Raw genomic sequence first — 16053 nt, forward strand, 5'->3', positions numbered from 1 at the left:
TGTTCTGAAAATGCACGCATTTCCAATTGTTTAAGTACCTTGAACATCTGCCCTAGACTCCTTATCTGCACCTCTCTTAAAATTTAGGATATGAAAGTCAGGCTCTTCTTTTCCCATTGGGAGAGGGAGTCTGCTAGGAAAATATGCTGGTTCTTGCCTGTGCACTCTGTCTTTCCATGAATCCCTTTATCCTGGTAGCACTTTTAATGTCTTAGAATCAGCTTTTCCCTGATTGAGCACTGTGACAGGCCTCATGATGCTGTGTGGGTCTCTGCCAGCAAACAACCTAGGAGATATAAATAAGTGGGCCAGCAGAGGACTTGTGTGTGTGTTGGTGGGGGGAGTGTCCTGGAATCCAGTGTCTCAAGGCAGACACCTGTCTGCCTCACTGAATAGTGTAAGCTTGGTCATACAAGCAGACACCATGGGGTCCCATTTTGAAGAATCCGGTTTTCTTTCCTCTGTAGACCATAAGACATTTGTGATAGTGTCAGGTTTTCTGATGTTTGCTTTGCTTTAACTTTAAGAAAGGTCTCACACATTAGCTCAGGTTGTTTTAGGTCTCACTATGTGGGCCATGCTGAAGGAGTCCTTCTGTTTCGGCCTCCCAAATGATGGAATTATACCTACGGACCTCCATGCCTAGCTTTTCAGATGTTCTGTCCCATGCACGTTTTTCTTCAACCCTGGACTGGTTTTCTTTACCCCTGTCTCCACTCTCAAACTGGGCCCCAGAACAAATAAGAAAGGTTAGCATCTTTCCATGGCCCTGTGTCGTCTCTGCTCAGAGCACAGGATGCCTTGTCGGAAGGCTTAGGTGACATCCTAACAGGCAGGATATATCGATACAGACCCTTTCAGATGGCTTCAAATACACAACTAGAGGTGGAGAAAATAGCAAAGGGGGTGAATGGCCACAACCAAATCATATCTCCTTCACTAAGTAAGATTGAGACATTGGTAGGTTATGCTAACTCCCCATGCCACAGTTTCTTCTTCCTTGGGAACATAACACTAGCTACCTCTACATTGGAACATCATGAGAATTTCAGTGAGTTAATTCCAAGTGAAGTTTGTGGGGTTTTTGTTTGTTTCCTGTGGTGCCAGTAGCTGAACCCAGGCACTGTGCACGCTGCACAAGCACTCTGCCACTGAGCTGCACCTTAGCACTAGCTGAAGTAGCTGGAGTAGTTAGCGTGGTGCCTGGCATACCATGCCAGCAAATGCTTGCTATTATTCACTTTGGTTTTTCCCCTTAGGAATGGAAGTTTGAGGGGCACAGTAAACTGCTTGCTATGCAATCACGGAACTTGAGCTCACCCTCCAGAACGAATGTAAAAAGGCCAGCATGGTAGCATGGTGCCCTTGAAATCCCAGCCCAGTGGAAGCGGAGAAGGGCAGATCCCAGGGTGTGCTGGCCCGTTACACAAGCCTAATTAATGACCTTGTCTCAAAAAACAAGGGTAAAAAGGTCCTAAGAAACAAGACCCAAAGTTGTCTTCTGGCCTCCACATGTACAAGTGCACACATGTAAGGCACCCACATACATTTAACACACAGTGTAATAGAAACTTGAGGTACCTTGCATCCCTACGAGAACATTTCTCTGACAGGGTACACATATGAAACCAGCATTTCTGAAATTTTAGAAACTTAGGTATAGCATATGACTTTTCTCATATCTTCATGATACTTCATAATATTTCTTGATATTTGTGTCATTTTTAAGTATATTTAGTGTGTGTGTGTGTGTGTGTGTGTGTGTGTGTGTTTACATGTGCGTATGTGGATTTGAGGACAATTTTCAGAAGTTGGTTCTCGTCTTTTACTATGTGATTCCCAGGTTTCAAATCTAAATGGTGAAGGCTGGAGTGTTAACTGCCTGAGTCATCTCACCAGCTCCATTTATATTTCAAAATGGAAATTTATAATTCCATTTTAAAAAATAGACCATTTTGACCTAAATATAAAATACTTATGAAATGATAGATAATTGTTAGCAAAGAAGTAAAGTCATTCACATGTTTATGTCAGAGATAAACACACCCTTTTGGGGGTACATATGCTTATATGTTTTCAGTACTTTTCTAAGACACATTGTATGGTATTTCTTCTTAGTCTGTTTCCCCTAAATGAAAATTCTAGCCTATTCATTCATAATGAGAAAAACCACAAGTGAAGTTACATTTACTTGGCTATTTAAAAAAAAATTACCCTAGTAATAGGAAATGCAAATAAGACTGGATTTTGGAGTAGCCTTCTCTTTTTTTGGCAGTGTGTTTATTTATTCATCCAGCAAATGACTGAATTGTTACCTTGTAGCACCTGAGAGATATACTTCTGCTTTTAAACAGCATGTCAAGTACTCTGATATAGACCATTTCTTTGTCACCCATGTGAGTCATGCCTTCTCCGTAGTGGTGTAGCATAACCAGATGCACATACCTGTGGTGTTATAATTGTACATGGTCAGTTCTGAAAACATACACATAAGTAACATGTGGACTCAACAGCTTATATTTAGGGATATATATGTGCAAATACAAATACATATATGTGTACAGTAATAATTGATGGAAAAAAGAGGTCATGAGTTTGGAGGAAAGCTGAGAGGGGTACATGAGACGATTTGGAAGGAGGAAAGGGAAAGGAGAAATGTAATTAAAATAAATTAAACTTTTTAAAGTTGCATGAGAGTTATGGCCGAGCAGACCAATTGAGAAAAACAAAATTATTCTTAGATGATAGGTCCTTTATTATTTTTTTTTTGAAGTGCGTAAAGGAACTTGCCACCAAGTCTAATAACTTGAATTTGACCCTTGTGACCCACATTGTGGAGGGAAAGAACTCATTCTCAGAAGTTGACCTCTGACTTCTACAAACTGTGACGTGTGTCCCTCCCATATTAAATGAATAAATGTAGTTAAAATATCATTTGCGGTTAAGAAACATTTACTTAACAAGGCATGGTGGCTAATACATCGGATCTTGGCACTTGGGTGAATGAACCAGGAGGATCATTGCCAGTTTCAGACCAACCTGAGGTACATGGTGAGCTCTAGGCAAGCCTGAAACCCTGTCTTAAAAAGTTGGGGGTGGTGGTTCATAGATGACATTCAGGAATTCAGATTTATATTCATCTTCCTAGGAGATGGTATGTAAGCTGATGGGGGAGAAAAGACGTAAATGATCTTACCCAGCTGTGAACTCTACAGCTGTGACATCGACCTATCAAGCAAGAAGTGCCTAGTTGAGCAATAGTGGCACTATTGGTCTGTGGCTATCCAACTGCTGTCTGAGCCCACTGGAGAGCAAGGAACATATGCCAGTATTATACACTTTCTGTCTAAAACTGAATGAATGAATAGAACAAACAAATAAAGTGAATAAATCAATAAAAATAGAACAAACCAAAGGACATATGACAAGGAAGACCATAGGCCCTAGGGGAGAACTGACTATCATTTAGCTAAATTGACATAAAGTCATTACCTTGTAAATATTTATGTTTATATGTATTGACAGATTCTACTCTTAATCAGAGGAGCCTCTCTCCAGTGAATGATGATGAATGGAGAGATTCAGGGCTGCATGAAGTAAGGAGAATAAGTGACAGATGAGGGCTCAGCCCCAAAATAAAACATTTATATTGCCCTGTCAGGCTTGGGAACACTGGGGGGGGGTGCGGAAAAATAGAGCCAGAAGCGAAAGGAAGGAGGTACAAAGTTCCATTCTCTGAGCAAGACACAGTCATTACAGTCAGGAACTCACTGCAACTATGCTTGTCTACACTGGGTCTACAGGAATGAATTCATTGACAGACAAGGGTGGAGAAAGGAATCGGGGCCATACACCTTACTGCTGATTTATTTGCTACTGATATATCCCAGAAGAAAACTCATTCCTTTCAGCTGTGTCCATAACCCACCCCACCCCCTGCCGCCCCAGGCTCCAATTATTAGTCCTCATTCAGTGGTAACAATGCTGGCCCTGGTTACACTGAATGGGTCACAAAACAAAACTAAAAATTCTGAGTCTTAGAAAGAGACTGAAAGGGTATGGTTGATAGAGGCAGAAGGAGATTTGAGAGGGTTGAAGGAAAGAGCAGTTAGAATGGGTTACGTAACATGCATGTATGAAATTGTCAAAATTTTTAAACATTTTAAGTTTTTAAAATGAGTAAATTAAACATCTGATTCAGGGATTTAGAGCTATATAATGCTGAGCTTAAAAAAATCTGGACTTGTGGCTTCATAAGTACCAGTTAACTTGAGACATTTTTCCTTATCATCTGGGGACCTAAAGGACACTAATTCTTCCTACATATAAAAACCCTTTATTAGTTATCTTCTCATTGTTGTGACATAATACCTGACAAAAGCAGCTTAAGAGAGGAAGAAATGTCAGTTTGGGCTCCTGGGTTACTGCCGCCCATCATGGCAGAGACATCTTGACAGCAGGAATGTGAGGTAGCTCGTCATTACTATCTATAGCCTGAGCCAGCGACAAAGATGGATGCTCAGGTCACTTTCTCCTTTTTGTTCAGTTTGGGATCTCAGCACATGGCATGGCGCCATCCATATTTAGGGCAGGGTTTCTCATCTCAATTAAGCCAACCAGAAACTTCCTCACAGACATGTCCAATGATTTGTGATTTAGGTGATTTGAAACTTTGTGAAGTTGAGAAAGTTAACCACCGTGAGTACTTAGATATTTAAAGGCAGAAGTAGCTTTTATAGTAGTCTAAATATTCCATGTTCTTATAATTCTTTAAAGTGCCACATGATTTTAAATCATAGCCTTCTGATCAGTTTCTTTTGAACAGTCAACAAGGTAGCAAACAGTTGCCAAAAGATTGGTAGTCAATAGGAGTCCTTTCCAGTCCAGGATCTGAAGGAAACATGCAGGTTTTAAAAACAATGGCTTGAACAGAGGTAGTAGGAATTGAACCGGGTTTCAACGTTTGAGCCGAGGGGAAGATGAGGAAAAAAAATTGTAGTTTTGGAGACTGTGTGTAGGAGTTTGGGGAGGAATTAGGTAAAAATCATGGCTTAGCCAGATGCTTAAATAATAGCTGTTGGCATATTTGATGGACTCAAGTTGATGATACACAATGAAGCTGCAAGTTGCCAGAGACAAGTTTCTGATCACCAGGAGCAGTCATTCTTTGGAGATGTGTACTTCTTTTCCTTGCATGCTGCTTTCATATTTAACAACTTTTAAGTTTCTTACTTGATTACATACTAGGTAGAAATTTAATTTGTCCTGTAGGATTCAGCTGTCAGATGATGTCCAACTGCATTAGGCATCACTTGTATATAGTGTGGTCCAGACAGACGTTTCTGTCCTGCCCGGTTTGGCAGCAGTTTAGTCACAAATAAACAAACCCACAGAGGCTTATATTATAAACTGTTTGGCTGATGGCTCAGGCTCTTACTGGCTTTCTCTCTCTTGATTATTAATCCTTTTCTATTAATCTCTTTACCTCCATGTGGTCTTGGCTTACCAGTGATGCCCAAGCCTATTTCTTCCTCGGCAACTACATGGCGTCTCCCAGGCAACTCACTACCTGCGTTCCTCTTCTCCAGTCAGTAGAGCATGGGGCTCTTAATTCCAGGGTCATGGGTTCAAGCCCCACTTTGGGTGCCACATGTGAATGAAAGTTTCTGTCCTACCCAGTCCTGTAGCCATTTAGTTCCAAATAAACCCAACAGAGGCTTATATTAACTATAAACTGTTTGGCCTATTTATCAGGCTTCTTACTGGCTAGCTCTGAATTATTAACCCATAACTACTAATATATGTATTTCCACATAGTCTTGTCTTACCGGAGGATGGACAGGGTGTCCTACCTTCCCAGTAGCTACTAGGCATCTCTTTGACCCCGCCTACTGCCTTTCTCCATCCCAGCCTGGCTAAATCCTGCTTGTCCATTGGCTAAAACACCTTTATTCATCAACCAATAAGAGAAACATATTCACAGCATACAGTGAGGAAACCAATGGGCTAAAGTCTGCAACTTGGAGGAGCATCCCCACACATAAAAATGAGTAGCTTCTAAGGCCACCAACAAAATTACAATTTTCTAGGAAAGACACTGACAGGTTGATCCCTTATTAGACATGTAGCTTGATAGTTCCCTAACCTTGATGTCCAAGGGCCTTAAACAAACTTTGAATCAAAGATTAAATACTGGCTGGCATTTAGCCTTTGCTGTCTTGGAGCTGAGTCTCTGTTGGAGCCTCACACAAAGGAGCAACACCTGGTGCATCACGGGAGTCTTACAACATTGTGGTTCCCCAGGGGCAGCCAAAACGGCTCCATTCCCACAGCTTCAACTGTACATGAACTTGTCTTCCAAATAGTCATCTCTTTCTCTCTTTGTCCTTCCGTCACTCATCCTCTCTTCTATGTGGTTTCCACTATCCATTACACAGTCAGCCTATGCTGTTTTGCCCACCATACATAGACTTCTTTGTGAACTTAGATTAGGGATCCCAGTGTAATCTTGCAAAAGCCACTGTTGGCTGTGGATAGGACCTGTGTTCTCAGAGCACAATCAGTTCATCTACTTGCTTGTATTAGGATCCTCTCGAGGTAGTTGGCTTCAGAGGAGACAAGCACTATCAATGTGAATATGAGGTCTGTGCCCTGTTTGGTTGCATATGTGCCCTTAACTAGAGAGAAAAAACAATCCTTTTCTACATGGCTGTAAATAAACTTTATGTTAACATGCCCTAGCCCATTGAGAAACTTCAACTAAATACACATACAAATAGAAGAACAGAAGATACTCTCACAGTTATTTCCTGGGACAGCTTTGATCATGAACTGTGTACTTTAGACAAAAGTGTGTGTGTGTCTGTGTCTCTGTCTGTCTGTCTGTCTGTGTCTGTATGTCTGTGTGTTTGTGTGTGTGTGTGTGCATACATATCTGTGTGCCTTATTTAAAGGCAAGCCTGGCATTGCCAGTCTTTGCTTTTGAGCAAATTCACTTGGCTATGGCTATGTCTGTGACACTATCTACTTTAGGATCACACTCTTGATTTTATATAGACCCTATGAAGTCTTTCTTTTTTGACTCATTCCACAATAGACAGTTATACTATACCTGCTGACATGCAGTGTTTTGAGGTGGAAGGCAGCTCACACCATCTAACTACAGTGGAGTCAGCATGTAGGCACTATAAAAGCCCAAGTCTCAGTCAGTGGAAGTGCTTTATGGTGTTACTTTATTTAACCTTTACAACTCTCCTGTATGTCCATTTTACTTTCTTTCACAGACAGGATAACCATAGATCACCAGAGTTGGAATTGAACATCTGAATATAGATTAAATCATGAAAAAAGGACCAGAATATTTTTAGTTTCTTAGGAGAACACTCACTTGCATTATACATCATTAGGTTATGTGTATCAGAGAAAGAGAAAAATAAGGAAGAGATTAGCACATTGGTGTATTTGAATCTAAACCTGATGTTTACAGCAAAGAACCCAAACTAAGGGAATGGACAAGAGTATTCAAGAGGCTGAAAAAAATTGACAAACAGTTGATAAAACTGAAGAATTAAGACTCAAATGTTTGAAAAAGTAGAAAGTACTAGGCATATAGCTCAGTGGTAGAGCACTTTCCTCTCCCACTCTCCTTTCCTCTAAAATGGAAAACAAATGAGTGCTTTCTCTCTCTCTCTCTCCCTCTCTCTCTCTCTCTCTCTCTCTCTCTCTCTCTCTCTCTCTCTCTCTCTCTCTCTCTCTCTCTCTCTCTGTGTGTGTGTGTGTGTGTGTGTGTGTGTGTGTGTGTGTGTGTGTGTGTGTGTAGATGAGAACATTGGTTATGGGACATGGAAGATTCAAGTTGGCACTAACCAGGAAGTTTCCTCCCCTATGGCTAGCTTTCATAGTAGCGGAAGGTGCTATATAGGCTGCTGGGGAGAAAAGGCCACCAAGGGTCTTAACCTATGCCACTGTAAACTCTGTGAACTACCTTAATGATAAGCTTGTCAAGATAAGCTCATGGGTGCAATAGTGGCATAAATGTTACATGGTAACCAACCACTTCTGATTGGATTTAAGCCCCGCTCTACACATATATGGTACTGCAAAACCCATGGCTGAGGAGATTACATACCCAGGTGTGAATTTAATATCATTATTCTGTTAAATAGGTAAAAGATCAAGCTATGCTCTAAATTCATGTTTCTGTTCTCAAAGGTTAGTTCTACTCTCAGACCTGGTGGGGAAGACTGATGGTACCATCTTATTTCTTACTTGTAGAATGTCAAAGTTTGGATACTTCTTTGAGAAGATGACCAAAGGAATAGATTCAGAACATCTTGGTTCCAAAGAAATAACTTGATAAAGAAAAACATGAATAAAACTTAGTTGACAAAGAGAAGAGAAAGAATGAGTGACAGAACATGAAAAGCAAGAGACTAGAGAGAAGTCCAAATGTAGGTAACAGAAAAGTTTATACAAATTAATACTAAAGTACATGACGTAGACATAGATACATGAGTCAAAGCATCAAGCTACTCCACGAGTATTTGTTATGTTGATTTTGTACATTCCTTGTGTTAGAAGCTTTCTATAATGAACACATTCACAGTCTTAAGTATTCTGCCTCAGTCAAAACATTGCTGCCATCTCTTGTGACATACTTTATCCAATGCCTGCCCTCTGCTGTTCTTGTGGCCATAACGTCAAATGACTTGAATTCTTATTTTGTGCCTTCTTTGTAAGAGGCGAAGTCATGTACCTGTTGCAGTGTAAATAAAGTGTTAGGAAGGGAAAATAGGCTTTCTGCCTCCATGTTTGAAATATCTGGAAGCTCACACTGTGCCTAGTCAGTGCTGCTCCTATGTACATGTGTTAAGAACCGGCCCCTAGAATTAGAAAACCTATCAACGAGCTCGTCCCTGGAGAAAACAGCTTCTTTCTCACTCAATAGTCATTGACTGCCTGGAATTCTTCATCTAGGGGCTGGTGCTTGTGAATTTCACTGATCCATATTGACATGTGTGACTGTTATATAGGTCTTCTTTAGATAGCCATATTGCTGAAATGTCATGGGCACAGCATCCTTGTCAATTCTAGAAGGCACTATGTCACAGATGGCATCCTGTTTCTCTAACTCTTAGAGCCTTTCCACCCCCCTTACACAGTCTTCCCTAAAAGTTAGGGGTTGGGATGCCCAGCCCAGATTAGTACACATCAATTTTCAGTTTTACAGTTTTAATGAAAAACAACTAACTTTCTTTGTTTTGTAATGTTTACTTCAACATATTAAAGTGGCTTTTTTCTCCTATTTTATGTGTGTGTGTGTGTGTGTGTGTGTGTGTGTGTGCGCGCGCGCTGCGCGTGTGTGCGGGCACACCTGTGCAAGCCCCAGGTTGATGTTTAAGATCAGCTTTTCATCCTGTTTGTTCATAGGGTCTCTTAAGCAAACCTAGAGGTCACCCATATGGCTTGTCTAGTCTTCTTAGCCACTTCACTCTACCTTCTGAGCACTGTGCAAGGCCACCATACTCATACTTAGCATTTACATGGATTCTGAGGATTCAAACTCTGGTCCTCAGCCCTGCATGGCAAACACTTAAACCACTAAGCCATCTATCTCCCCAGCCCTCAAGTGATGTTTTCAAAAAAGTTTATTGATCATGGTACTGAATCCTAAGAAGCACACCATTCAAGGGTTTATGTTATGATGAAATTAGAACCATTACTTTCTTTTTTGACATTTTCTTTTTCTCCCCTCAAAATAAATGACCTACATTTCTCAGATCTTGGGACATTGACTCTCTTATTGAAAAAGAGCTTTTAAAAAGTATTTGAACAGTGGATTTGCATGTAATTTGTTAAGAGGTCAGTAATTTTCCACTGGCTACCACTTTGGGTCACACTTGCCTATAAATGATGTTTTCTTCACATGGGCGTGAATTTACATTGCAACATCTTTGCACCTCATGACCAAGTGTGCACAGAGAAGACTCCTGTTTTCCTGGGTAACATAGGAGGATGTATGTGCCATTAGCATCTGCAAGTGAGTGGCCGACCAAAGGAAGTATTCTCAGCGAAGGCGACCACACATGTGAACAACTGCTTTGATCTCCACCTTCTGGCTAGGCTTTAGAAATATGCTAGGGAAAGTGGGCAGGTTCACCAGGCACATTGTTGTCTCCTTAGTGCTGTTCCCACATCATCTGTTCCTAAGTAAGGTGATGGGTTACTGTTTCATATTCTCAGGATCCATACCACTTATCCATGGTAATTTATGTCAAAAATAATTGAGTATAGCCCAAGTTTATAAAACACAGCCAATGTCTTAAGTCTCATTTGGTTCAGACTACTACTTGAACTTTAACGAAATGATGTGGCAGCTGTTTTCTCAAGAGACTCACATGAGAACTCTTTAGAGCAGTCAACTCAAATAATAGCATCACTTCCTACAGATGAAGTCACTGAACACAAGAGTCCACAATGTTTGCTAGTTTGGAGAACTGGTTACAAGACAGGATTGGATAAGATAGCTTGGTGATGCCCTTTTGAGATTTTATATGGACTCTCCCCATTAGTGCAAACATGTTTTTGCAAATTTCTGTTACATGTAACAGTGATGCAATAGCATACAGTTGTGAATGATTCTTTTAGAATCAGTTCTACACTAAAAATGCAGTCTTATTTCTTTCCACAGTGTTTACTATCATATCTCATATCTGTCAGTGTCCCAAGGCCACTGAAGTTGAAAGAGAACATGATAATAAAAACTAAGCTTAAAATTATCCAAGTACTAAAATGGCACACAGCTATGGCATTTGCTAACTTTCTTAACTAGATAATAGTACAAGAGTCATTCAAGCAGTCCCTGCATGGTTCATTCCCTAAGACAGAATTGATTTGCACCAGGAGAAAAGCATGACCAGGATGTTCTTCATGGCTTTCACAGCTCTGCACCTCGCATAACCCGTCTCTTGATGTTTTCAATTCTGCCTTTCTTCTAATGTGGAAGTCCCCGGGATTTCAGACTAGTTTGCAGATGGGTGGGGCATATTTGGGGTGGAAAATGTATTTACATATAAACTATATCTACTTCCTACCTACCCTCCCCTCCGCAAATGATAGACCCTCTATACTCATAAGTTCCACACAGAAGACTCTGCCAACTACTAATAGAAATGTAAGGGAGAAAAGTGTACCTGTATTCAATTTTCTAATTCAGTAAAGACAGTATAACAATGATTTACATGCCATTTGTATTGACTTAGATTACAAGCAATCTAAAGACAGAGTATACGTCAGATTGTGGGGTACATTATATGCAAATATTTTAGTGTGTCTTATAAGGAGATTGAGCATCCATGCATCCATAGAATATGGCCTCCTGCAAATAATGGATACAAGAAGACAACAGCACACACACACACACACACACACACACACACACACACACACACACACCCTCATTTCAGATTCCCACAGTTATAAGCCTCTCTTACCTGTATTTCTCACCTATGCAATGGACATAACAACTGATGGCAGTTGATGGGAATTATTTTGAACAGATTTTGTATTGAGAGATGTTTTTATTGGCATTAGTGAAGCCTGTGAGTCTGGCCTGCCCTACCTAACTTGTACACATACAGTTGCTTGGGAATAAGATCTCTATCTATAAAAGTTATTCTTTTTCTGGTTATTGCTGTTGGATTTTTCTTTTCCCAAAGTTGGCTTTTCCAAAGATGATTAGTCTGCAAATAGACATATGCTTTAGGTCTACACTTGTTAATTTACCTTGGAAAAAATCAGGTCACTGTCAAATCTGGCAATGTAGCTTACAAATATTTGGCAAAAATGATGTAATTAAGAGCTTCTCAGATGAAAATCTCTGGGCAATGATCAGTATCAGTACTGTTTTTCTTTTTGTGGTCTGTGTGTACCTTGGTATACATTACTTCTTGTGTCATATTAAAAGTGTGTTGACTTTCTGCTAATAGTTCATCTCTTTCCTTCTACAGCCTCCAAGTCTGTTATAAATAATATGCTACGGGACCCTTCTCAGATTCCAGATGGAGTTCTAGCCAACCAGGTCTATCAGGTATTAATCACTGCTGTTTTCAGTGGCGATGCTGTTATCTGCCTAGCCGAGTAGAGGATTTTAAACCTCATTTAATTACTGTCATCATAAACTATCACTGAGGTCAGGGCGCACCATAAATGGCAAAGCAATATTTTCAAGAAGAGCATTTTACTTTTTAATAGCTTGCTTTTATAGTATATAAAAAGCATGCAATTTTTGTTTTCTGTGATTAAATCTGAATAGCCTTTTGATAGCTCTCTTTTGGGTAGTGGTGGAGGGGGAGAAGCAATGCCTGCTTTTAGAATGTTTACCGTGGTGGGGTCTGTAGTTCCCCCAGCCTGTAACCCTCCTCTTATTTGTCCACAGTGCATTGTGAACGACTGCTGTTATGGACCGCTGGTGGACTGCATCAAGCAGTATCCTTCCCCATAAAATTTTAGGTGCACAATTGACGAGCTTAGACTCAGTGGAGGAGATGTGTCTAGCTTTAACCTGACATAAAGTTCTGCTTCACAAAACACATTTCATACTGTCCTATTTTACATTCAGTCAGCTGGAGGGTCACTGCAGTCCATTCTCTTCTCCCACTTAGGAAAGATCAGCTAGGCCACAGGAAGATGTCAGTTTAGCAGATGCAGGTCCGCATGCTTATTTCAAACTGCTTGGTTTTCAATGAGTTGAAAGGTGTAGAGTCATTAGGCAGGTTACACACTGTTTTGGAATGTATCTAACCATCCCAGTGGCCATTTTAAAAAATATAACAAAGTTCCATTTAAAATGAGCCAAATTCAGTTGAGTGTTCTAGAGTAAAATTTGAACCTGGAGTAAAAGGATGATGTTATTAAAATGCCACCAGAGACCACCGCATTTTAATGGGCACTAGACTCTACTTGCTTAGTGATTGCAATCTGAACTGTCATTTGGATCCCTAAGACATATTTTTTGAGAAACCGTGTTAATTTTTCCCTTGGGACCAACTTTAAGGCTGTAAAAGCAGATGTCCAGTCATTTGTTATTAAAGCCACTGAAATTCATAAGGAGTCAATACTTCTTAAAATAAGGTTGGGTGAATGGCAACAATTTTAGTAGAGATTATTGATAAATGAAATGTCACAACAGTGGGAATTTTAATAACAGTAGTCATCATTTTTGGTGGAAATTGGTAGATTTTAATAGCAGGATGTCACAGGGGCCAGCTGTGATTCAGTGATCACCTGTCAGAATTTTTGTTGGATTTTCTTGCAAGCTGAGTATGTGTGTACACATATCCACACGTGTACATATATGTGTGTGCGTAACCATGCATGTATGTGTGCATTCATATTCACATGTGTGCATAAAATGTGTGCATATCTACATATGCATATATGTTTGTGCATCTGTATATTTACTTATATTTTTCTAGTTTCACAAAGGCTTAGAGACGGTTAGAAAGACATTTTTGAGGCATGGTTTTTCTATATTGTCCAAGCTAGCCTTATGCTCCCAATCCCCCTGCATCCATTTCCTTTGGGTTGGGATTGTGAGTGTGTATTGTCACACCTGGCTCAAATTTTTTGGGAAAAAAATTCTTGTCTTTCCTAAAGACACAGTTAGCATTTGACATATCTTTGAAAAGGGAGTCTTCTTACAAGAGTATTGAATAACTAGGATGTAGCTTTTTATAGATGCATTCTCTGATCTGGTCCCCTAACTAAAATGAACCGAACTGTGATATTGTCAAGAGCTGGCTTTTTTTATTAGACTAAAGTGTAACTATGCTTCTATTTTTGGTGTGAAATTAATGGGGGTGTTAAAAGTTGTAGGAGCGCGTCAGTGATAAACTTCAGCACATTTATATAACAATTGACACCATCTTAGAGTGTCTAGGTCTGAATTACATGCTAATTTCAAAGCACATAAAATAGTTAAAAATCAATTTAAAGTTAAGGTTTTAAAAGCATAATGTCTTTTGAAGGATTGCATATTGATTTTAAATATAACTCTCTAATTATATATGCATGGACTAAAGTATGAAGTCAACTGCTTTGTAAATGCCAGGAGGCTATTTTTCAGTAATAGTTGAGATGCTTACGGGAAACTAGATTGCTGTATTGCTGGCAAAGAAAATGGCTTGTGAGGTTATTTACAAGTTTTGCCCCATGGTCACTCCCATACATCAATAATAGGTATCCTCATAGACAGTGTCTAAGTGTTTCTGCTTATGGAGCATTATAAATTCTGTCTGGAATATTTTCCTTGTATACATATATATTTCTTGCCATCATTCAAGTACTCTTTTGGCTGTGTATTGTCGGTAGGATTTAATGGACTATATAATTTCAATTGATAAATATAATGATGTATGTATATAAATTGTAATCACTGACTAGATTCTGATTTTTCAGTTCCATTATGCTTATTACCAGTAAAAATCACTGCTTTTATAAACTTTATTTTGTACACCTTGCATTTTTATGCCTAAATCCAACAAAGCAAGTATATCTTTCCAAACTTTAAAATTGGTGACTGAAGTATCTATATGAAGTAAAACAGGCTGGGGAGTTTGTGGGGAGACTGATTTTTATCTTTGCAATGAAGTGGTGTCAGTTTCATATATTGTAAATAAGCTGGCAAAAATGCTTCCTAGACTGATCAACAGGAATCATTTTATTTCAAACTGAATGAAATTATTGGCTTTCTTTGTAAGTGAGAAATGCTCTTCTGTGTGGTCCTGATAATTTTGGTAATGTTTGTTTCCCTTGCTTACCCTCACTACAGTACATCAGTTTCTTTACAAAGAAAGCACTCATTTGGTAAATGGAATAGATGCAAAGCCTTCTTACTCTATTATGAAAATGTTAGATGTAGGCATGCATGTTCAGAGAATAAAGTAAATTGGTCACTTACTAAAATGACACACCAAGCACAATGATAAAGAGGATGTATTGTCAGGGTGTTTTAGTTTGCTTTTGGTGGCTGCTGTATTTATTTGTTTATTTACTTATTTTGTATAGTATGTGTCGCCATCGTCCCTGCTCCCATATCTTTGCCTCTCCGTCTCATATCCACCAAGCAAATTCCATGAAAAAGCAGCCACTTCAACTTTGCTAAGTGGCACTCTAGGCCACAGCTATTAGACAAGGGTCTGAAGAGAGAAGCGCGGGGAGATGATGACGCAGGAGGCATCAGGGGCTGTGGGTTTCATTTCTGTACCATCAGTAACCTTGGTTTCATGAGCCAACATTTTAGATGTAAATAATTTACAACAATAAAAGTGAGAGCACATTTATGTGGAAAGAAGTAAATAATTTAGTTTGAAAATGTGGGATTCCCTGGTAATGAGAGACCATTGAGACTTATCCATCAAATGTCTTCAATGGGCTCAGAAAATGTGTGAAATTCTATGATTTAAAATTTTTGTTTATTTTATGTCTAGTTAAAAATTAAATAAGTGTAGTCATGTGCATTGGAAGAGAAACAAAAACAAAACAGGGTAGGGGCAGTAATAGTGACTTTGGCCTTATTTTGATCATGGACAAAAGTGACTGTTTCTTGAATTAGGTGATTTAAATGACAGTCACCTGTAACCCATTGAGGCAGGGTAATCTTCTAGGATTTGTTGTTGTTGTTGTTGTTGTTGTTGTTGTTTTACTAGTGATATAAGTTGTCTTTGATTTAAGTTGAATACTTGCAATGCATGATCAGAACAACCATCTCTGGTAAGTCAAGGAGTGCTGGCCCAGGTTGATACTGTGGGGTAAGGAAGGAGGTGATCGCAACTCCTGACTGCTTCTACTAAATGCCTTCAACTGGGCTCAAGGACCGGTATAGTTAACAGTTTTTTTGAGACTTAGTTTGGTATCTTTCCTTCAGAAGAAAGCGAACTTCAAAGGATTGACACTGGCTTCAGTATTTATGAGCCATACCTCAGCATTTCTGAAACTTCCTTTACATGACTGAGAAAATGGGACTAAGATTATGTACTCTTGAAGGTGTTGTGA

General features: G+C 39.5%; 1 protein-coding gene across 5 annotated transcripts in view; it reads left to right on the plus strand.

Moving 5' to 3' along the window:
- The window catches only part of Cdin1 (CDAN1 interacting nuclease 1), a 212623-nt gene that overhangs the window by 83704 nt on the left and 112866 nt on the right, over positions 1 to 16053 (plus strand). For all 5 annotated transcript variants that reach the window (XM_021231048.2, XM_040746016.1, XM_021231052.2 and 2 more), the window contains exons 6-7: positions 12009 to 12088; positions 12437 to 12486. In XM_021231048.2, coding sequence (XP_021086707.1) covers positions 12009 to 12088; positions 12437 to 12486 — 130 coding nt within the window. The remainder of the gene's footprint in view (positions 1 to 12008; positions 12089 to 12436; positions 12487 to 16053) is intronic.

The sequence above is a fragment of the Mesocricetus auratus genome, unplaced genomic scaffold (assembly GCF_017639785.1).
Source record: "Mesocricetus auratus isolate SY011 unplaced genomic scaffold, BCM_Maur_2.0 Super-Scaffold_100004, whole genome shotgun sequence".
NCBI lineage: Eukaryota > Metazoa > Chordata > Mammalia > Rodentia > Cricetidae > Mesocricetus > Mesocricetus auratus.